Source organism: Petaurus breviceps, unplaced genomic scaffold (assembly GCF_028583685.1).
Source record: "Petaurus breviceps papuanus isolate PSGF00001 unplaced genomic scaffold, PetGlider_PUasm1.0 77, whole genome shotgun sequence".
In the NCBI taxonomy this organism is placed as follows: domain Eukaryota; kingdom Metazoa; phylum Chordata; class Mammalia; order Diprotodontia; family Petauridae; genus Petaurus; species Petaurus breviceps.
Window position 1 is genome coordinate 11,624,899 of NW_027186492.1, and position 22,491 is coordinate 11,647,389.

The following is a 22,491-nucleotide window of genomic DNA, read 5'->3' on the forward strand; positions in this document are numbered from 1 at the left end:
GAAATCAATCAAGTACAAGACAGGGGGAGAGAGAACTATAATTCACATTATACAGTGTGTATTACAACAAAGTATGTTTTTAAACAGAATTTGTATTTATAAACAAAGGAGAGGTAGGAACAAGATATGGGTCTGTTGAAATTGCTACAAAAACAGATCACTTCCAGACCAAGGAATAAAGAATAGCTTTGTGAACCTGCTTTTTTAGCATGGAAGGAAGCTATTACTATCTTTTTGGTGGGAATGGAGAAAACCAAGATAATTGGATTTTCCAAGTGAGATTGAGGTAGGTTTTTAGATTATATGTGAATGTCACTTGTCCATGCTATGTAATCCTTTTTTTAATGAAAGAATGAGTCTCTCTATCTTTTTTCAGGTTAGAATTTCTCAGCCCCTTCAGTAGCTACGATTACAGGTGTAGGGCACTATGACTGGTGTATCTCCATCTTCACTGGCATAGGTTATCTATTCTGAACTCTCATTACCTTATTAGGGTAAAACTTGCCTAGCCTATACAGCAAGGCCTTTCTAGTATTATTAAATGCTACTCTGTATGCCACAGAGAGGTTAATGACTGATACACAGTAGTTTAATTAATGCTTGCTTATTGAGATATATGAGTTATTATTTACCATGAGAACTTCTAAAGTTTGTCTCCTTTCTTCCACAAAGCAAGGAAGGTTTATATTTTCCTCCCACATTTCTAAAAATAGGAACAATAACAAACTTCACTAAGAAAGAAATCAAGAAGTGAATTCACTATGTCTCATTTAGAAACAACACATTTCTTCCAGTCCAGAGATCTGAGCTAAACTCCAAACCTTTTAAGGTTTAGAATGGTTTCTTGAATGGTGCAAGCTTCTGTGTCGAATGAAAAAAATAACTTTCTGAAAAAAAAAAAGACCCAATGGTCTGTCACATTTCTAAACAAAAAATATTTAGGCGAAAAAGAAACAAAAGTATTTGTATAATATTTCCAGTTTTTAAAATGAAGGGAGGAGGGGGAAAGTAGGAGGAAAAGATTCACAAAAATATATTTGTCATTTAATTTCTTAAAAAAGTTTTTATTCTGAGATTAACTTTTCTTTTTAAATTGACTCTCTAACATTCATGCTCTCAGGAGTTTGCAGCACAAAGGTGGTTATGTGAAACCATAATATCTATCAGAAAATTTAATTTCATCAATGTCTTTGTTTTGGAGAACAAATTTTAATTAGGCAAATTTTAATTTTAGTAAGAAAATTTTAACAAGGAAAATTTTTAATAAGGAAAAAACATCAACTGGGAAGATAAAGAAACTAGGCCAAGATAATAACACTGGTCCCTGGAGCTCTGGGGGCAAGTCACTAACTAGAGATAGATTATTTATCTACACTGTAAAAAAGACAACTAGCCATTGGACCACTTAGCAAAAGAGGCAGCAGAATGTCTAAGAAACACTGAAAACAGAGTCAGAGACCTAAATTCAAATCTTCTATCTGCCACTGGCTATCCGAATGACCACATGACCACTCTGGACCTCAGTTTCCTTACCTGTAAAATGAGGAGGTTGGAGATGATGCTAAGGTTCCTTCCAGTTCTAAATACTTTGATCACATCAAAACAGGTACTGACTCCATATTAAAAACAAAAATCTGAGCCTTAAAACTATGTCAGGTAAATTCAGTGCCCTAAAAGTAAAGTGAACCTTATTGCCATCACACATCTCCAGGGGTGTGCTGGAGCCAGCTGATACTGGCTGGTGAGAGCTGATTGTTAAATTTTCCACATTTATACATCAGGAAAAGCTATAAATCAGGGATTAATTTATTGTTTTGTTTGTTTTCTAGAATTAAGAAAATGATGGAGAAACTGTTAACAAGCAGATTAAACTCAAAAGTTTATCATGAATACACTATTCCACCCCACCTGCCTGACAAGCCAGTTGTTAAACATTTAGCATTATACCCCTACAAACAGGAGTCAGAATTTTTTCAATCCCAAAAGTCCCACTTAGAGATGTATACTTAATATTCCTAGAAAATGTTAGAAAGAGAGTATCAAAAAATTCTGAGATCACTAAACAGATACTTCTATCCCTATTGCCAATATTGCCATATTGCTGGTATTGTAAATACCAGCAATTGTAAAAACATATATAAATATGCATTACGACAAGAGACCGAAGTTGGCCAATGCTCTAAGCAGGGAAAAACATTCATAAATTATCCTTCTATTTATACCTCAGTTTGAAGAGTTAAGTGTTAGTGTAAGTCATGTTTTCTATCTTGAAAAGAGGCATTTCCGTATGAAACTGCTGGCTATGTGAGTTTGGCTCCACAGTGTCACTTGGAAGGCCCCAGAAACTGAAACCTATGTGTGAGGTAATGGCATGATTTCATTTTTAAATGAACACTAGGAATCTGGGAAGAAAAAAAAAGTAAAAGCGTGTTAGCTGAGAAAAAGGACTATATTGGCTCATCATTTTGTTTCAGACATTGAAGTCATTATATTATGTCTTTAGGATTAGAACCTTAATTTCTTACAATCCTATTTATTTTCCTCTAGTGTATCTGTTTTAACTGCCCTGTTCAATGTCACATCTATCAAAAAAAAAAATAAACATTTATTAAGTGGTTTCTATGTGCCAGGTACTGTGCTAAATGCTGGGGATACATAAAGTATTACAGTCTAAGGGGGGTGGGGGAGAGAGACAACATGCAAAGAAATCTATAAAAGGGAAGAGACCACAATGAAGAAAGGTTAGAGAAGGTTTCCTATAGAAGGCAGGATTTTAGCTGGGACTTAAAGAAGGCCAAGTAGCTGTTATTCATCCTTCATTTTCAGAGATGACCAATGACAATGGGAAGTAATGGGTAATGTCTTGACTTGTTTGTGTATTGGCTTTAAGTGAGGCAGAGTCTTATCCAGAGAGGTCTGTAGTAAGAGCAGAAGAGGTAGAGAGAGTATTCCAGGCATAGGGGACAGTCAGAGAAAATGCTTGGATCAGAGAGCTGGAGTTTCTTATTGGTGAAACAACCAGAAAGCCAGTGTCACTGGATCGAATAGTAGATAGATACTGGGGAGGAAGGTGTGAGAAGACTGCAAAGCTCTAGGGGGCAAGGTTATGAAGGACTCTGAGTGCCAAAGAGGATTTTGCATTTACCTCTGGGGGTAACAGAGAGTCACTGGAGTTTATTGAGTAGGGGGTGACATGATGTAATGGGAATGTAAATTTGAAGATCTTCCCTACCCCTAGGCTAAAGTGCACCTGGAGCCTGGGGTGGGAGGCTTGTTTTTCAGTAGATACTTCTTGATTGGCCAGTGAGTCAATAAGGTTGTTACATTCTCTGAACCAGGAGAAGGCTATATAAGCCCCGATGTGTAGCTTTGTTTTGGGGCTCACTTTGAGAAGTGTTCTGTGATTTGATCAGATGAAACTCTGGAAAGTCGTTGTCCAGAGCCCCCCCGGCTTTGAAACCCAGATGTTGTTTGGTATGGAAGTTTGGAAAACTGTCTACTTGATCTGTTTCTCTGTCTTGATAATTCTGTCTGTATATTTTGAAGTTCGGGGTGCTGACCTCTTTCCCCTGAACTAGGTAAAGGATACATATTTGACTGATTAAAGTAAGCTTGTTAACCCATTTTGAGTTGCTTTCCTTTATCAAAGCAGATCCAAGAACCTGTGTTGGCAGACACCCTGGGGAAGCATGATCAGACCTGTACCTTAGGAAAATCACTTTCGTGTCTGAATGGAGAAGGGATTGGAGCAGGGAGATATTTAAGTCAGGCAGATCTACCAGTGACTAGAATTTAAGAACCTAAGGCCTTAGAGATAAGAAGAAACTTTACAGGTTACAAAGCACAGCCTCCTCATTTTGTAGATGAGGAAACTGAGGCTTCCAGAAATCAAGAAAATTGCACCAGAAAAAAATGACTTTGAGGAAAAGAAAAGACAAGAATGAAATTCATCTAACTCTTCACATTAAAGAGAATCATGTTGAGTCGATGAATAATCTCAAAGGATAATGTTGGTAATGGAGGCCTAAGGTCTTACTTAACCTAACAAATTATTATTCGTGACTATACAACTTTAATTCATGAATCTGCCTTATTAATAATATTCTCTGCTGTGGCAATTAGCGTCTTGTTGTGTCTTTATCCATGATGTATATGTGTGTGTGTATAAATTTGTCTTTTGTGTTGAGAAAAGGACACAAAATATTGTTCCATAAAAGTACTTTTGCTTGATTTCTCTCCAATTTGCTAATATAATGCCAATTAGTTTTCTTTCTACAATACATTAAATTGTCTCTTTAATAGAATATAATTCAAAGGAGCTTGTCCAATGAAAATGTAGCTTATGACATAACTTTTGTCCATATTGCTGGTATTGTAAATTTTCACAAAATTTTACCAGACATAATCATTTTAAATCTTAATATATGTCACACTTAACTTTAATTTAAAAAATTAAATGCATATTTTAATTCATCTTATTATGTTTATTCCCAAAAGAACCACTATGTAAAAAAGAAGAAATTGGTTACTAAAATGCAAACTCTTGTGTTAAAACAGAAAAAATATAGGGAGTCCAAACGTATACAGAAGAGAAAGAAATTATGTCGGATTACCCCTAGCAGGAACACTTTAAAAGATGTAATTTTTAATATATTCCATGAGAACAAGTACCCCTGCTTTCCTTCAGAGGGACCTTCTTGCCAATAAGCATTTATGAATTCTTAATTATATACCAATAATGACAGAATAAAGCATAAAAAGAGCAAAGAGTGTTACTTTAAGGACCCTAGTCTTCCTAGAGGATCACTGAATACTGCATGTACAAAGATGACTCAAAACTATGAGGTGAACAACTGTTCAATCTAGATCCTACCAGTTCAATTCCTGAAAGCCAGGTGACTAATTCTAAGAAATGTTAACTCTCTTTTTTTTTTTTTTAACAATTCATCAAACATTTACTAAGAGCAGACTTCTAAAGTGGTTGTATCCGTCTAGTCTTGTCTCAAGCAACCTGTGAGTAGATTCCAAAAAAGTTCAGGGAAAGGTAATTCCACAGTGGTTCTTCGAATTCTAGACCAAAGAAGAACAACATTCTAGTTTAGGTAAGACTAAAGATGATGCAGGGGTGGGGAACCTGTGGCCTCGAGGCTGCATGTGACCCTCTAGGTCCACAAGTGCGGCCCTTTGAATGTCAAAGGGGCCTTGAGGCCTCAGGTTCCCTACCCCTTAGGTTTGCAACAGACAACCTCAGGCTCCTATAGAATGGGAAGCCTTCCCTTTCAAGTCTCTAGCATTCCGATATATTACTGAGGAGTTTTTCATACCAGCCTTCAGGGATTGCTTCTCAATTGGGCCAAAGCCAGTCTTAAGCAAAATTGTAAAGTTTATTGTTAGTAAATCCCTCCTCTCAGTATTCATTTCCCCCTCCCTTCTGAGCTTCCAAGTGTGCTTAGAGGCAGCTGAGTTGTGCAGTGGATATAGCTCTAGGTCTCTTGTTAGGGAGACTTGAGCTCAAATCCAGCCTCAGACACATATTGTCTATGTGATCCTGGACAAGTCATTTAACTTCCAGCCTCAGTTTCCTCAACTGTAAAATGAAGATAACAACAGCACCTACATCACAGGGCTATTGGGAAAATCAAATGAGATAATAATTTTAAAAAATTTAGGCAGTACTTGGCATGTAGTAGATGTTATATAAACACTTATTTATATCCTCTTTTCCCCCTCAGGGATCTCAAGCTATTGCTTCCTCCTAGAAAGAGCCCTGATTTTAGTATTTCAAGTGACAGAATAAAAGATTTAAGGCATATTTATAATTCAGTCTTCAAATATTTATAGGGTTATTATGTGGAAAAGGAATTAGGTTTGTTTTGCTTGGAATTCAGAAGGAAGAACTAAGATCTGCATCAAGGTATAGGCAGAGAGATTTCAGTTTAACATAAGGAAAAATTTATCCACAACTAAACTAGTCCAAAAATGGAATTGGCAGCCTGATCAGGTAATGAGTTCCTTGTTACTAAGAATATTTAAACTGAGCTTGGAAAAATAATTTTCTGGGATGTTTATAAATAAGTTTCATTATTTGGATAAAATGTTAAAATAATTGACTTCTAATGTCTCTTTCATTATTCAAGGGGAGACATAATTGAAGAAAAATCCCTTCTAAAGAATTCCCCCACACACCACCTCATTTTGGTCCATCTTCTTTCTTTATAGCTTTACATTCTTTCCTTTAAAATTGTAGAAGGTAGAAGATATAGGAGCTTTCCATTAAAAATGGAATGTTATACCTAGTCTAGGTATTATAGCTCCATAGACCTATAGCATGGATCCTAACTTGTACTGAACAGGAGATAAAAAAAATCTTACTTTATGTTATCAAAGTTATGGAAAGTGACCTACATTTTAGCCATTCTCACATTATTAAAAAAAAAGATTCCAGAAACCTAGGTTAAATAATGATAAAAATAATCATGATGATTTATGTAGTACTCTAGTATTCACAAAGTACTTTGCAAATATTTATTACCTCATTTTATTCCCTCAACAACCCTAGGAAATAGGTGGCATTATTATCACAATTTAACAAATGAGAATATTGAGGTAGGCAAACCTTGAACTGGTTAGTATGAAAGAACCATTACTTTGAGTCCCAAAATCTCAGAGCTGAAAAGAACCTCAGGCCTGTATCTAAATAAAAATTCCCTCCAAAGTGGCCATTAGCTTTTACTTACAGATTTTTCCATGATAGGGAAATTACTACTTCCTGAAATAGCTTTTAAATTTTTTTTAAAGCAAAGTTTATTCAAACTTCGCTATATTGTGTAGACTTTTTTTTTTTTTTTTGCTTTTTGGAGGGGGGAAGGTAGGACAATGGGAATTAAGTGACTTGCCCAAGGTCACACGGCTAGTTTTGTGTGAAGTGTCAGAGGCTGGATTTGAGCTCAGGTCCTCCTGACTCTAGGGTCAGTGCTGTACTCACTGTGCCACCTAGCCACCCATCTTTTAAATTTTTTGATACATATAATAACCATGAAATTTATTCTTGAATCAAACCTAAATTTTCCTCTTTGGAACTCATCCACTCATCCTAGTTTTGCCTTTTGGGGTGAAAGGGTAAAAGTGTTGAACTTTAACCCATCAGTTCTAGCCTATAAAGATCTTTTGGGATTTTGACCATATCCACTTTGGTATCTTTTCCTCCTAGCTTTATGTGCCCTGCAAATCTTACAACCTTGCAATCTGGGCCTTTATTCAGATCATTGATAAAATTAAAGTTAAACGTTAACACCATTACCTGAGGCGACAAACTCATGTAAAGCGTTCTCATGCCCCTATCTACACCAGGTCAGTTACTTTAAAATAAGACAGAAACTTCAACAACACAATAAAAGCTCAAACGAATGTTTTATCCACTAAACATTTTTTCACCTTTTTTAGAAGTTTTCTTTTTGTTTTCTTTTCACGAAATTACATATATACTTTTAATATCTCAATTTTACTCCAGAATAGCTGTCTATACACACTCATATGTGTGCACACGTGCACACACACACACACATGCACATGAATAACAAGAAATGTTTAATCGTATCTTCATCTGGTGTAAGAGTTATGGGATTTAAAGATCTCCCATGCCCCATGGACGTGCTGACATAGCAGAGCAAGAGAAAGTGAAAAGCCGAGCTAACGGTCCTGTGGTTGGCAGTTGGTGGCGGTTGCCTTTTTTTTTTTTTTTTGAGTTAGGACTCCGGCTGAGCACTGCCAGGGGCCGGAGCTGCTGGGAGCGCTCTTCCAGGACGCTGGGTGGTTGCTGTGAGTGGGGAGAGGAGGACCTTTGCCTGAGGTAGCCTGTTCTGTTTTAAAGGCTTGAAAATGTGGGTGCTTTCTACTTTATCTACCTGTGCCAATGTCATAACTACTCTGATGGCTTTCACTTTCTGGTTTTGGGACTCAGTCTTTTGGTATCTTAATAAATTTTCTAGTTTATTTCCCCAAATGGCAAACCTGATGTATTTTGTGATGGATAATTATATCAGCATATTTGTAATCTCTATAGGCATTGTGAATATGGCATTGCTGATACATCTGGCTGGTCTTAAGAGGAAAGTAAAATCAGACCCATTTATTTTTACCACCAGGACTTCTATTTTTCCCATTGGAGTTTTTCTCACTAGGATTTATAGGACTGAGCATGGTAGCCCATGCTTATAGTCTCTGCTATTAGAGGAAGCTGAAGTAGGTAGATCAACTGAATTTGGAAATTCTGAGGTACAATAAGCCTAAAGCAAACATGGTGGCCAAAGTAAGTCTAGGACCAATATGGTGAACCACCAGGAACCTGGAGACACCAGGCTTACTAGAAAGCTACAAACCAGCATATACCAGAAACAAAGTAGTTCAAAGCTTCCTCGGCGATCAGCATTTAGGGTCAGTTATGATCATCTACAGCACTTGCAACCATGTTAATAAGGAAAACAAAAGGAAAGGGAAGGGAGAGGAGAGGAGGGGAGGGAGAATTTGCAAGGTTTTTGACCTTGAAAACTTCTACAGACTTCAATCAATTGATCAATCACCAAGTTATTAAATGTCTATCATACTCCTAGAGATGTATTAGTTACTGAAGGCAAAAAACAAAAATCAGACAGTTCTTGCCCTCAAGGAGTTTACATTATACCAAATGATCTGAATGCATACAACCCAGAGAATCTACTTACTTTTAGTTGCACTAAATGTACATCCACATGCTTGCTCTCAGAGTCCTGCTGGACTGAGTAGGTCAGATCCCTGACCCTCTCCGAAGTCATGCGGAGCCATGTCTCAATTTCAGGTAGGTGGAGGACAATCTTCCAGTCTGCCCCCGTATGGAGGGGGGGCGGCTTCTCATATCGTTGGTCAGAATCCATTTCCTTCATTTCATCTTCTCCCTCACCCTGCTCCACTGTAGGGGTCATATTGATGACCATCGGAGAAGCATCAGTAGCCATGGGATCCAATTCTTGCGACCTCATGGGGGACAGGGTTACACTCATGGTTAACATGGAGAAATCTAAACCATACTCCTCTCCAAAAGAGCTAAAATGTAGAAAGGATAAGACATGAGTTAGATGAGACTGACAAATTAAGAAATCATAATTCATTGTATAAGCACATAGAAAGTAAATTTTCATTTCTTTTCATGGATAGAAAAGTTTCAGCATATGACTTTAATATTAAACACTCAGCTATCATCCTAAACAACTTAACTAGTTAGAGAGGAAGGGTGGTCCAGGTGCTTAAATTTTGGAACTGTTTACATATTTTTATTTCCTTTTCTCCCTCTTTAGGCACCAATTACTTGGTAATTGTAGGCCTTGGTTTACCTTTAGAAAGGGAATAACATACCAAGTTTTATTCTCAAAAATAAAATTTTAGTTTCTAGTTGTTAGGTTTTCTTTTACAGGAGTCTTTTTGATTTCTACTCCATTAAAAAAAAAAGGAAATATGCATCTGCAATATATGGTGAGATTGGGTTAATTTTTAAAATAAAGCTAACCAACTTCTATTTCTTTCTGCAGAAAGTATCTATAATTCCCATACAGAATTCTAGTCCTTAGTGTCCTCTATTTAAAAAAAATACATTGTTTCCAGTTCTAAAAAAAGGTAATATAATGTAGAGGACAGGACACTTAGTCTGGAATCCATAAGACCTGATTTCTAATCCCATATTCTTGGGCAAATTGCTTAACTTAAATATTTTGTGTTTCAGTTACTTCATCTGTAAAATGGAGGAGCAGGGATTGGAGTTGATGATTTAAGGTCTCTTGTAGCTCTAAATCTGTGCACTCACTAGAAACTCTCCCCATTCAAGACAATGCACTTCCCCTACCCTGTCTGACGTTTTTTCTTACACCACAAATTCAAGCAGTTTCAGGTATGATATTCTACTCACTGCTCATTGGTAGCTCACCTAAACGATCACCATTTCATAACAAAAATAGAATAAAAAGATAGAATAGTGTTTGATGCCAAAATGCTTTTCACTTACTAGGTCTGTATTACAAAAGAAAATTTTAAAAAACAGAAAGGAAAAGGAACTATATGTACAGAAATATGTACAGGGGCTCTTTTCTGGTGGTAAAGAATTGGAAATTGAGGGGATACCCATCAATTGGGAAATGGCTGGACAAGCTATAGTATATGATTGTGATAGAATACTATTGTGCTATAAGAAATGATTAGCCAAATCCTCTCAGAAAAATGTGGAAAGACTGACATGAACTGATGCAAAGTGAAATGAGGAGAACTAAGAGAATATTATACACAGTAACAGCAATATTGTAAGATGATCAACTGTGAGTGACTTAGCTATTCTCAGCAATATAATGATACCAGAAAATTCTGAAGAACATATTACGAAAATGCTATCCCCAGAGAAAGAACTGATGGTATCCGAATACAGATATAAGCATACTTTTATTTTTTTTTACTTTTCTTGGGAGGTTTTTTTTGGTCTGTTTTCTTTTACAACATGACTAATATGGAAATGTTTTGCATGACCACACATACATAACCTATAACAAATGGCTTGCCTTCTTAATGAGAAGCAAGAGGAAAGAGGGATGGAAGAAGAAAATTTAGAACCCAAAATTTTTAAAAACGAATGTTAAAAATTTGTTTTTACATGTAATTGGGGGAAAATGAAATACCAAAAATCTTTTTTAATTTAAAAAAATGAAAATGCTTTTCACTGATAAGATTCTGAATAAATCAGGAAACCTAACCACTTCCCTCTTGAAGTATGTCCTGACCTCCATTTCATTCTAATGTGGAGATGAGTCTCGGTTCTAGACCAGAAAAGCACAAGCCCTGGAAGGTCGTATATATGGACTTAACATTATGCTGTATGTCTGTTGTCCAAGGACCAGCCTAACTATGTCTGGAGAAGTCCATCACTAGGTTGACTTTGGAAGAGATCAGAATTTGGGCCACTTCAGGTCTCAAAGGTCATCTATGTTGGAGAAGCCTTGTGCTCTGCCTCAGGGCCAACAAAACTGCCACCCCTGGACACAGAACAGGCAGTTTTCCCTTAAGGACTAAAACAAAACTACCAGGAAAGGATATTTGATTTGAAAGAAACCTGAAGAGAGAATTTTTTCTTATAGGCATTTTATTATCTTAAAGGAATTTCAAATATTGATGAAATTTTTTTCTGATAAGTCTTTGAGTTTTACTTTTTTCTTCAAGGTCAAAAACATTCATGGGTGAACTTTTGACGCTACCATTTCCATAGCAACATATTGGGATGTCAAACATTGGTTTACTGGGATATTATTTTTAAAAAAGATAAACAGTATGAACGAGATATTGCAAAGGAATGGTAATATAAATGTATTTTCAAGTGAGTCATCTCTACCTTATTATCTCCTTATATTCAGCTAATATTGAATGGCCATCTTGTGTCAAGTGAGTGAAAAGCTATTGATCACATTTTAGCCTTTACCATTATGTTAGAAACCAATATAAGTGGATCTGGTTATTTATGAATAAGAAGATATATAATTTCATATAGAAAGTTAAAAAAACCTACCAAGTATAGTCAGTCCACCATGTCATCTCTTTAGGAGTACAAATCCTAATATTTAACAAATTAATCAATTGATCAACCAGTAAAGATTTATTAAGACCCCTTACTGAAGAATGCCCCGATAATGTTTAGGCATTACATACCTACTCCTAAATCTGGCTGTCTTCTCTAAGACACACCTACTTACTATAGATACACCAAAAAAGCAAATAATTATTTTAATGATATTTTAGCTCAGTCTTTAGAGTTTCAACTGAATCCAGTATTCTGTGGCCAGCACTCACAATATAGCAGCATTTATTTAATAAGGCGATTTATCCAGAGATTTTAAAATCATGTCATCAATCTCTGCTCATCCTATGACTTTAAGTGAATCATAAGCATTATTTTCCCATTTTATAGATTTAAAGAAACAAGATTACAAAAATTTTGCATAAGTTAGTGGGCAAAGTCATATTCTTCATCAAAAGCCAAAAAATGTGGGAAAAACCCACTATATTTGGAATTAAAGGGAGAGGGAAGGATTTATTAAATAACCACTATGTGCCAGGCATTGTGGTAAGCACTTTACAAACATCTCAACTGATCTGAGTCATAGGAACTAAGGGGCCTTATCACTAACTACCTGGGTGACCTTGGGGAAGTCATTCCTTCTCTCTAGGTTTCATTTTCCTCATCTGTAAAGTGGAGTTGGACTAAGGTCTCTCCCAGTTCTAAATCTGTGATTTTAATAATCTATATGCATGTGCTATTAGATTAATGGATTACAGTTGAGAATGATACAGAATCCCCACCCTGTAACACCTTTTTCTACCAGAAAAGTAACAAGTGAAAAAATAAAAGGACATGAAGACACCAGAAATAGAGCATCAGACTAGTAAGTACTTGACAAATAAAGATCTTCACATATATAAAGCAAAGGCAAGTGAATGCTGGGGGTAGAGAGAAAGAATCACTTATGGGCGGCTAGGTGGTGTAGTAAATAGAGCACCAGCCCTGGAATAAGGATGACCTGAGTTCAAATCTGACCTCACATACTTAATACACACATTAAAAAAAAAAAACTAGCCATGTGACCTTGGGCAAGTCCCTTAACCCCAATTGCCCTCCAAAAAGCAAAAAAAAAAAAAAAAAAGAAAGAATCACTTATCAGTATCCTCCTACGTCAACCTATTAAATCAGACTCATCCCAATAAAATGTTAACCAGGGCTTAAAGTTTTTCATACCTAAACAGACATAAAACACAAAGCCAAGACAAAAAAAAAAGGAGTAAAGACCAAAAGGATACTCCTTAATCATCTGCTCTCTATTCAACTTTCTCTTTTCTACATCTTTACAGTTTCATTCCATGTATATTATTGCAGCTGAACAATAACACAGCAGAAATAATATTAAGTTCATTCATTAAACATTTTCAGCACCAACACCAAAATCCCCAGTACAAGTGTCTCAAATCAAAAAAATGGCACACACATGGCCACTTTCAAACTCCAGTGTTCCCTGTAATATGTGCCCATTTGATAAGAAACATTTTGCAACTAAAAGAAGATGCTTCTGAATATGAAGGTTCATAGCAACACCCATTCTTTATGTATATATATATATATATATATATATATATATTTTTTTTTTTTTTTTACAGTCATTACCAAGTTTGAGATGCCTTCTGGGAAAGTTATTTACTCTTCTTTGATGTGATCAGATTAGGAAATTCAGCCCTGGCCTATCGGCTGTACTAGGTTCAACAGACTCTCCCATCCAGACAGCCCAGCTTCTTACAGCATGACTTCTCTCCAGTCACAAAGCAACTGAAGCATCCGGTAAATAAAAGGCTTCTGCGCAAGAAAACAATGGCATTAACCCAAGTTCACGTAGGATGCAGGCCAAATTATAGCTCTGGCTGTAAGGCAGCTGGTGGGTTAGTGCTCATCAGTTTGTAGGAACCCAATGACCCCCTTCTGTTATCAAATGCTTGAATCCATAGGCTGCCTCTCCAGTATTAGCGATAATACCCACCTTTATCCCAGCTGCTGTTAAAAATAACATCCATTAAATCCTTTTCTTTCTACAAAGCCACAGCAAGATGCAACATTTGGAGTGTGAAAGCTGAAAAGCTTAAAGCACTAACAATTTTAAAAAGCTGTATTAGGGTGGGGGGAGCACGGGGAGGAGTCCCCATAGCTCTCTTTTCCAGCTCTGGAGAAACAAGGAAAACATACCATGGATTGCTTACTGACAAGGAGCGGCTTTGCTACCACTCTGACAGCTTCCAAAGAAGGAGAAACTGATGCAGATGAAACTAACTTGCAACCAACATCGAACTGGTTCCAGGAGTCTGCCCTCTAGCCAAAGACAAAAGCATGATTCCTCAGCTACAAGGTTACCGAAACCACCCCGACTCTCCTGTTTCTTGCTTTTTTTCACTTAGAAACAAACTGGAATCAGTGTTTTGTACTCACGGTAAGATCTTTTGTCCCTGACAGCCACCCAGGACCAAGTACTACTTGCTACTCTTTCCTCTTCCTCCTCCTCTTCTCTCACTCCCCACCTCCAGCTCCAATTTTCTTTTGTGGCAAAACAAGATAAACTCCGGAGCCCATTCTGTGCCCTGCCAACAGGGCACTGTAAAGTCTTTGGGGGACTTGTTTCATATGCCCTTATTAGCTTGCAAATGGGATCGCTTAAGTACTCAGCTACTGAATCCCCTATTTGGAGGAAAGTGAATAGACACTGCAAATGTACAGTTAAGGGGAAAACCTTTTGCAGACCAAACAGTGATAAGTGATTTGAGAATAAGGAGGCAGTTGCCAAAATAAGTATCGCTATGGAAAACAGTGTTTGGGCAGACGGAGTACATCATTCAGAACGGGAAGAGAACAATCCATAGCTGTGTGAGTAAATAAACCAAGCAATTCCCATAACAGGGTGATTTCAGCCATACTATATTAATGCGAGCAGCTGATGGAGCCAATCAGAGCCAAGTACATTCAAGCCCTGTCGTTTCTTGGAAAGAAACCGTTCCTTCCAAATAAAAGTATTATCAGTTTGAGGACAAATATAGCCATAAAGTAAATCATCCCCAAACCAAAATAGAGCATTCTAATTCTCTCTTTTCTCCCTTTTTATTTTGCCTCCTAAAAAAAAAAAAAAAACTAGAAAAAGTGCTATGTTTAAAAACCTGCTTTATCTTTTAAAAACCATCCTGTCTCAGACACTTGCTTGGTGGGCAAGTGACCCTGGGTAAGTCAAGCAAACCTCTCTCAGCCTCAGTTTCCTTATTTGTAAAATGATTGTGATAATAATAGCAACTAACAGGGTTGTTATGACGATCAAATAAGACAACAAACCTTAAAACACGATGAAAATGCTAGTGATTATTACTGTTGCTATTGTTACTTAAGACAAAACTACAGTGGAAAAATTAAGCCAGATATCCTTAGGGCTCTTTCGCCTCTTCCTCACACACATACCCGTTAGCATCAGCAGCTGCTTCTAGAAGAGTGCCACCCTGAAAGCTTACAAAGCTTGTGCCACCACTGCCAGGCTTACAAAGGCGGGGCCTGATTCAAAAATCAGATGAGGAAATTACTGGAGATGTCCCTTAAATTCTAAATTTAGCTATTATGTCTAGCTTTTGTTAAGGAAAAGAATAAAAAAGTTGAAGAGGAACACCTGTTTTATATGAGGCTCCATCAATTAGGTCCTATAAAAGAAATCCAAATACAATAGAGCCTCTCTAATAAATCGCCCAATTGAGCTCTATTGCCAGTCCCAGGGATTAGAAGCATTTACCTCCCTGATTTTAAATAAGTCATCCTGCCTATTTCACAGTATGGCCCTGAGGTCAAGGGAGCTTGTGAAGTGTGAATGGCTTTATGCTCTTAAAAGAAACATCAATAAGTAACTGCTAAGCATTAGGGTCAGTTACTGCCAAAGAAAACTATTGCCTTTTAAGAAGAATCTAGGGAAATTTCTAGAACTCTTTTTCAGAAATCGCTTCACCTGGTGCCCTCCCCTCCCCCACCCTCTGTACACACACTTCTCTCTAGGTCTTAGTAAAGCCTACTCACTTTTTAATCCCTGGATAAAAAACCAATCTGGGACTATAAACCAATAATGAGGATTATTTCAAGGGAGTGAAAAGGAAAAAAGGCATGTGTAGATGGTGCAAGTTATACAGTTTTAAAGGACCCTTTTGGCATTACCTCAGATTTTTTTCCTTTTCTCTTTTTTTCCCCATTTAATATCTCCATTGTGCATTGCTTATCCTCTGAGCAGATGGCTGATTGCCTTTCTACTAATCACATCGACCACTGACCCACTCCCCTGGTTTCCCCACTCAATCACTTGCTAACTCCATCACACCAACCATAGAATGTGGGTGTCAGCCAGAACACACTTCATCAATCATTTCCTGCCCTCAAAGCTGCCTCACACTGTTCTTTGCTTGCTGCCTTCAGATGATTTGGATTCCTCTTGTTTATTAGAAACAGTCGAGATTCAGCTACCTAGTCACCACAACAGCCATGTTTTCCCTACAACAGCAGTTGGTTCCTGCCAAGCAAAGATTCATTAAGCAGTTTCAGTCAGTCATCCAATGGATGGTCCAAACATTGATCAGTGGTGCAGACACAGGACTGAGTGAATATTAATGAGATTTTCATATTCCTCACCCTTCTCTGTCATATATTAGTAAAAAAAAATAAATAACAACCTCCAAGAATGAGTTGGTTACTTCCCATTTAAGTTTTCCATCTAAAAATTTTCATCCAAAAAGTTTGGAGGCTTTGAAAACTTATTAAATAACTAACATCATTTAATTGAGGTATATTTCACACCTACACATGTCTATCTCACCAACAAAAGAGGACAGTGAATCAAATAAGACAGAAAACTTAAGGAAAATATTTTAACTTAGAGAAAGAGGGAACAGATGGTAAGAAATCAGCATTCCTCAGGAAAAGTTTCTCTTTGACACCACCTCAGCTTTTAAGACTCACTAATGTGCAGTGTGGCATAGAAAAAATATTTATACTCTGGAAAAATTACTTATTTTACAATTTACAGGTTCTATCCAATTTTATCAGGGCTTTGTTTTTTTTGGGGGGGGTGCCTTTAGATGAATCAATCTATTTATATTCTACATAGGCATGTCTTTGTCATTAAAGAGGAAAACCAGCCTCTTTTTCTCTACTTTTCACTGACATTCTCAATATTACTGATTCTTCTACCAGATCCTAAAATTCATCCTTAAAAAGCCTTCAGTATCCTTCTAGTCACCTCAGACACTACCATTTTGTATTTTGTCTGTATATGAATAAAATAAGAAAATTCTTCCAAAATCTATTTTGCTATGATTTCTTGATACACTCCACATGGTAAAAAAAGCATGGTACCAATGGAAAGAACACTAATTCAAAAGTCAAAGATCTGGGTTCAAATCCTGCTTCTGCCTATTACTTGTATGACATTGAGCACGTCACTTAACCTCCCATAAGCCTTTAGCATCCTCATCTGAAAAAAGAAACAGTTGGGCTAATTAGGCTCTGGTGTCCCTTTGACTCTGGATCTATGATCCTATGATTCCCCTTGGCTTGAGTCTATACGCTCTCACTAAAAACCAACAAGTATAGAAAAAAGGAACTGTGCTGTTTGTCTTCTCACTGGAGGCACTGATGTGTGCTAAATATAAGCTGATTTATCTCTTTTGGAAAGATGGGGAAAGATTTGAAGAATGCCTTTCTATTCCCTGGATTACTAGAGAGAATGGAAAGGATGGAAAAAATTATCCATGAAGGAAGCCAGAAAGAAAAAGATTACTAAGACTTTATATAAATACAATTAAAACTCACTCTTTCCAGAAATAAAGGGAGACTTGAACAACTGGAGATATAGCCATTATACTGCCTAAATTAATTTATCATTTCAATGTAATACCAACTTAGTCGGGTGTTTACTTCATTGAACTGAACAAAATAATATATTGATCTGGAATAACAAAGTGTCTGAAATTACAAAGGAAATAATGTAATAGTAATAAAGGAAAAGTAGCACTACTAGATCTCAAACTATTATAAAGCAGTAAACTTTAATACTATTTAGTATTAGTTTTAAAAAATAGGAAAGGGAGTGGCTAGGTGGAGCAGTGAATAGAGCACCAGCTCTGGAGTCAGGAGGACCTGAGTTCAAATCCAGCCTCAGACACTTAACACTTACTAGCCGTGTGACCTTGTGCAAGTCACTTAACCCCAATTGCCCTCCCTTCCCCCCCTCCAAAAAATAAAATAAAATAAAAAATAGGAAAGCAGATCAGTTGATTAGATTAAATAAAGAAGACCTTTGTTGTTGTTCTGTCATTTTAGTCGTGTCTGACTCTTCATGACCCCAAGCGGGGTTTTCTTGGCAAAGATACCGGATTGGTTTGCTATTCCCTTCTCCAACTCATTTTACAGATGAGGAAACTGAAACAGTTAAGTGATTTACCCAGGATCATACAACTAGTAAGGGTCTAGAGCCAAATTTTAACTCAGAAAGATGAGTTCCAGGCCCAGCACTATATCCACTGTGCTACCTAATTGCCCCAAAGAAGACCGAGAAGTAGCATTCATGTAAATGTTCAACAAACCCAAGACGCAGTACAAGGAATAGAGTGCTGGCCATGGAGTCAGGAATATCTGAGTTCACCTCTAGCCTCAGATATTTACTGGCTGTGTGACCCTGGGCAAGTCACTTAACTTCTGTTTGCTTTAGTTTCCTTACCTGCAAAATGGAAATAATAATAGCACCTACCTGACAGGGTTGTTATGGGGATCCATTGAGATAATACCTATAAAAGTACCACCCTCCTCTCAAAGAAAACAAACTATTAGGAAGTCTCCTTAATGTACAAAAACTTCTGAGAAAACTGTAAAATAGTTTGGTAAAAATTAAGTTTAAACCAGAAGCTTATACTATTTACCACAATAATCTGCAAAGGGGTATTAAAGCTAAATGTAATAGGTTATATGATTTAAAAAATTAGAGTACCAAAAGATATTCCTTTAAGATGTATGATTATGAAAAATTCATAACCAAAGATTCATAACCAAACACAAAAGACAGAAATTGATAATATGGATAATATAAAATTCAAAAGCTTTTGCATTAATCAAAATCAATGCAACTAAAAAAAAGAGAAATTGCCAGTGGAAAATATTTGTATCTAATATCTGTCATAAAAGTCTGGTATATAAACCATAAATAGAATGACATAAATATATGACTAAAAACCATTCCCCAAAGGCTGGGGTCAAAGATACAATTTTTTAAAAATGTGTATACGCTCAGCAACCATATGAAAAAATGCTATAAATCATTCAAGAGAAATGTGAATTAAAACCATTCTGAAGTTTAACCTCACACCTATCATATTAGCAAAGATGATAAAAGATGAAAATAGTTCTCTTTGTAAGGGCTGTAAAAAGTCATACTGCTGGTGGAGCTGTGAATCAGTCCCACTATTCTGAGAAAGAATTTATACTTACATAAGAAAAGTCACCATATTTTCATACCTTTGACCCAGTGCTCCCATTCCTGAGCATATAACCCAGGAGTCAGACAGAAAGAAATATCTCATATACAACAAAATGTTCATAGCAACTTTTTTCATAGTAGGAAATGACTGGTCACAAAGCATATACTCATCAACTGGAGAATAACAAAATAAGTTGTGATATATGAATGTAACAGAACACTATTGTGTCATGAGATATTATGATTATGAGAACTCAAATGAACATAGCTTTCTATGCTATATGAACTCTATGAACTGATGGAAAGTGAAGAAAGCAGAACCATGAGAACAAAGCAAATAATGTCTATGATGATGTTGATAAAACTCTAGAACCTGGTGAAGTCAGATTAAACAGTGAGCAATGAAAAAATATGCTGAAGGAGAATTAAGGGATCAAAATCCAGTATCAAGTAGTTGGCAAGTGGAAGAACATGGCAAAAAGGAAATAAGAAAGAAGAAACCCTGAAACCATATCTCTCCTCCCTTTTGTGACTAAATTTCTTGAAAAGGCTGTCTATCATCAATGCCTCAACTTCCTTTCCTCTCTTCTTAAAATTTTAGCTTCTGCCTTCCGACTTTATCATTCATCCAAGCTGCCCTTTCCAAGCAATTGTTAATTGCCAAATCTAATGGCCTTTTTTCAGTCTTGTAGTTTTAAAAATCTGTGGCTCACCAAGTTTTCCTCAGTACTCTGATTCTCTCCAGGATTCCATGTCACTGCTCTCACTTGGCTCTCCTCCTACCTGTCTGGCCTCTCCTTTTGAATCTCCTTTATTCAGGTTATGACCACTGACCTTAGGCATCTCCAAAGGCTCTGTGCTACTTCCTATTCTCTCCTCCCTCTACACTATTTCACTTGGTGGCTTCATTGACTCCTTGCTATTTCTTGCACAAGACACACTATCCCTCAACTTCTGGCATTTTCAGTGACTCTCTCCCTCCTCGTCTCCACTTCCTGGCTTCCTTCAAAACCCAGTCAAAAGTTCACCTTCTGCAAAAAGCCTTTCCTGATTCTGCTAAATGAGCATGTATACATACATGTGTGTCAGTTTGTATGTACATATGTGTGTATATATGTCTTGTTTGTACGTAACTGCCTTGACGTTAAACTGTGAACTTCTTGAGAATACAGACTGTTTTCTCAGCATCTCCAGTACTTAGCATAGCATCGGGCATACCACAGGCACTTAATAAAACTCATGGACTGACCATCACTGGAATTATAAGATAAGACGAGCCTCTTCTCATAAAGGATGAATGTGGACCCCCTGATGAAGAGACAACATCTCTAGTCCACAGAATAATAAGGAAAATTAGTAAGTATAAGGGAAAAGAAACATATCATGTTGGTTGGTGTCTCTCTGTTAAAGAGACCAAATGGGGAGGCGTTCTATCTCCTTGGAGTGTGTGCAAGGAGACACGACAGGACCTTCCAACATTCACCAAATCTGTAAAATATCACCCACCTCTGATTCATGAGATACAAAATATATCTCTAGTAATTTTTAAAGCTCTGGGCAGGAAAATGAACTTTTGGGCTCTCTGGATAAAAAAGGATATGGATATAAATATACACACATATATGCATGTATATATGTGTGTATGTGTACATATATGTGTGTGTTATATATGTAAATCTATGCAGTATGCATATATCTATCCATTTATTATAAGTGTGTGACACACATACATTTACATACATATACACCAAGTGAATTCCACAATACATGTATGCATACCCATGCACGTGCATTTATGTGGACATACATGTGGACACATATACACATGCATTATATTTGGAACCTGTGCATGTGGACATGCATGTACAGATTATGTGTGTGTGTTCATATATGCACTGTGTGGACACATGCATATATACATGCATGCACACCGTATTGAAGAACAATATTTGGTGTTCCGGATTATGTCTTAAGGTAACAAAAGAAGGGGATCCTGGCTAAGGCCAGAGTACCTCTTGATAGGAATGAAAAGAATAGGTTTGGCCTGGCATTTACCCGCTTATTTGAACTACAATTTGAGAGGAAGGAAGAAAAGAATAAGGGAAGTTAAGTAATATTTTTATGAAAGCATTTGTTACATGCGCACTATGTGTAAGGCATTGTGCTAAGTGCTAACATACAAACAACTATGTACAAAAATGAAATATACAGGATAAACTGGAGATCATCACCAGAGGGAAAGCACAAGTATTAGGGAGGTTGGGGGATTTGAGACACAGCTTGAAGGAAACCCTGGAAGGGCAAACTGATAAGATGGAGAACATATTTAGTGCTTTGCTAATACAAATAGGAAACGTGCACAGAGGAAAGATTATGATAGTGTAAAGGAAAATCTGTCTAAGGAGTTTCATTTAGATATAAGCAGAGAAGCTGATCGGTTTGTCTGAACAATTTAATCTCTCAGAAGACAGAGAAAGTAGATGCTTAATTGTACTTAATTCTGAACCAAGAGATTGGTGAAGTGAATGTGATGTTAACCTTGAAGGAAAATTAACACATCTTTGTATAGTCCATAAAATCTTTTAAAAAGTATATTATGGGGCAACTCAGTAGTGCAGTTGAATAGAGCACTGACCCTAGAGTCAAGAGGACCCAAGTTCAAATGCCACCTCAGATATTTACTAGCTGTGTGACCTTGGGCAAGTCACTTAACCCCAACTGCCTCCAAGAACCAAACTGAAAAAGCATATTATGCATAGTGAGATAATGGGTCCTATACATTATTAGGAAAACAGGTGTCCAAGTATTGCCTCCATTTTACAGATGAGGAATTTGAGGCAAACAGTTAGTAAATCTCTAAGGTTGGATTTGAATTCAGGTCTTCCTGACTCTAGACTGGGTGCTGCTGTCTCCACTACACCAAGTACAGAGATGTACAGTGTAACTAACAATAGTCAGTTCTATTCATAAGATAGTGAGGAAGAAAGGAACAAAGGGAAAAGAGAGGGATGTTTAGTCTCTGTGGACAAAGCAGCACAAGGAGATCTTGATGGGGTGCTTGGGATCTATGTATGTAACATCAGTTTGTAAAATTAATTTGTAAAACCAGTTTGTGAAATCACGTCTCCCCCCCCCAGCCTCAAAGCATTAACTCTGCCCCTTCCCCCTGCCAGCACTCTGCCTAGCAACAATTCATGAACTGTTTATCTCCCCCTAGTATAATGGGCAGCTACCCTATGAATCCTTCAATGCACTATCTGCAAGTTAAGTCCTCAGCCAATTATACATATACTGAGTCTCGTTAGCCTTGGTTCCCAACATCCATCTTGTCAAACATGACACCGATGGGTGGCAGACTAGGCACTTCTCAGTCAGCCCGGACCACTAGCTGACTTAGTGACATTTCAAG

At 37.0% G+C, this 22,491-nt stretch overlaps 1 protein-coding gene across 5 annotated transcripts in view; it reads right to left on the reverse strand.

The window, feature by feature from the left end:
* The window catches only part of AKAP6 (A-kinase anchoring protein 6), a 620,041-nt gene that overhangs the window by 473,181 nt on the left and 124,369 nt on the right, over positions 1-22,491 (reverse strand). For 2 of the 5 annotated variants that reach the window (XM_069105978.1, XM_069105977.1), the window contains exon 2: positions 8,721-9,078. In XM_069105978.1, coding sequence (XP_068962079.1) covers positions 8,721-9,044 — 324 coding nt within the window. In that variant the 5' untranslated portion in view covers positions 9,045-9,078. Of the gene's footprint in view, positions 1-8,720; positions 9,079-13,219; positions 13,406-13,586; positions 13,748-14,029; positions 14,455-22,491 lie in introns of those variants that run through there. The other 3 variants (XM_069105974.1, XM_069105976.1, XM_069105975.1) reach the window with 3 other exon arrangements.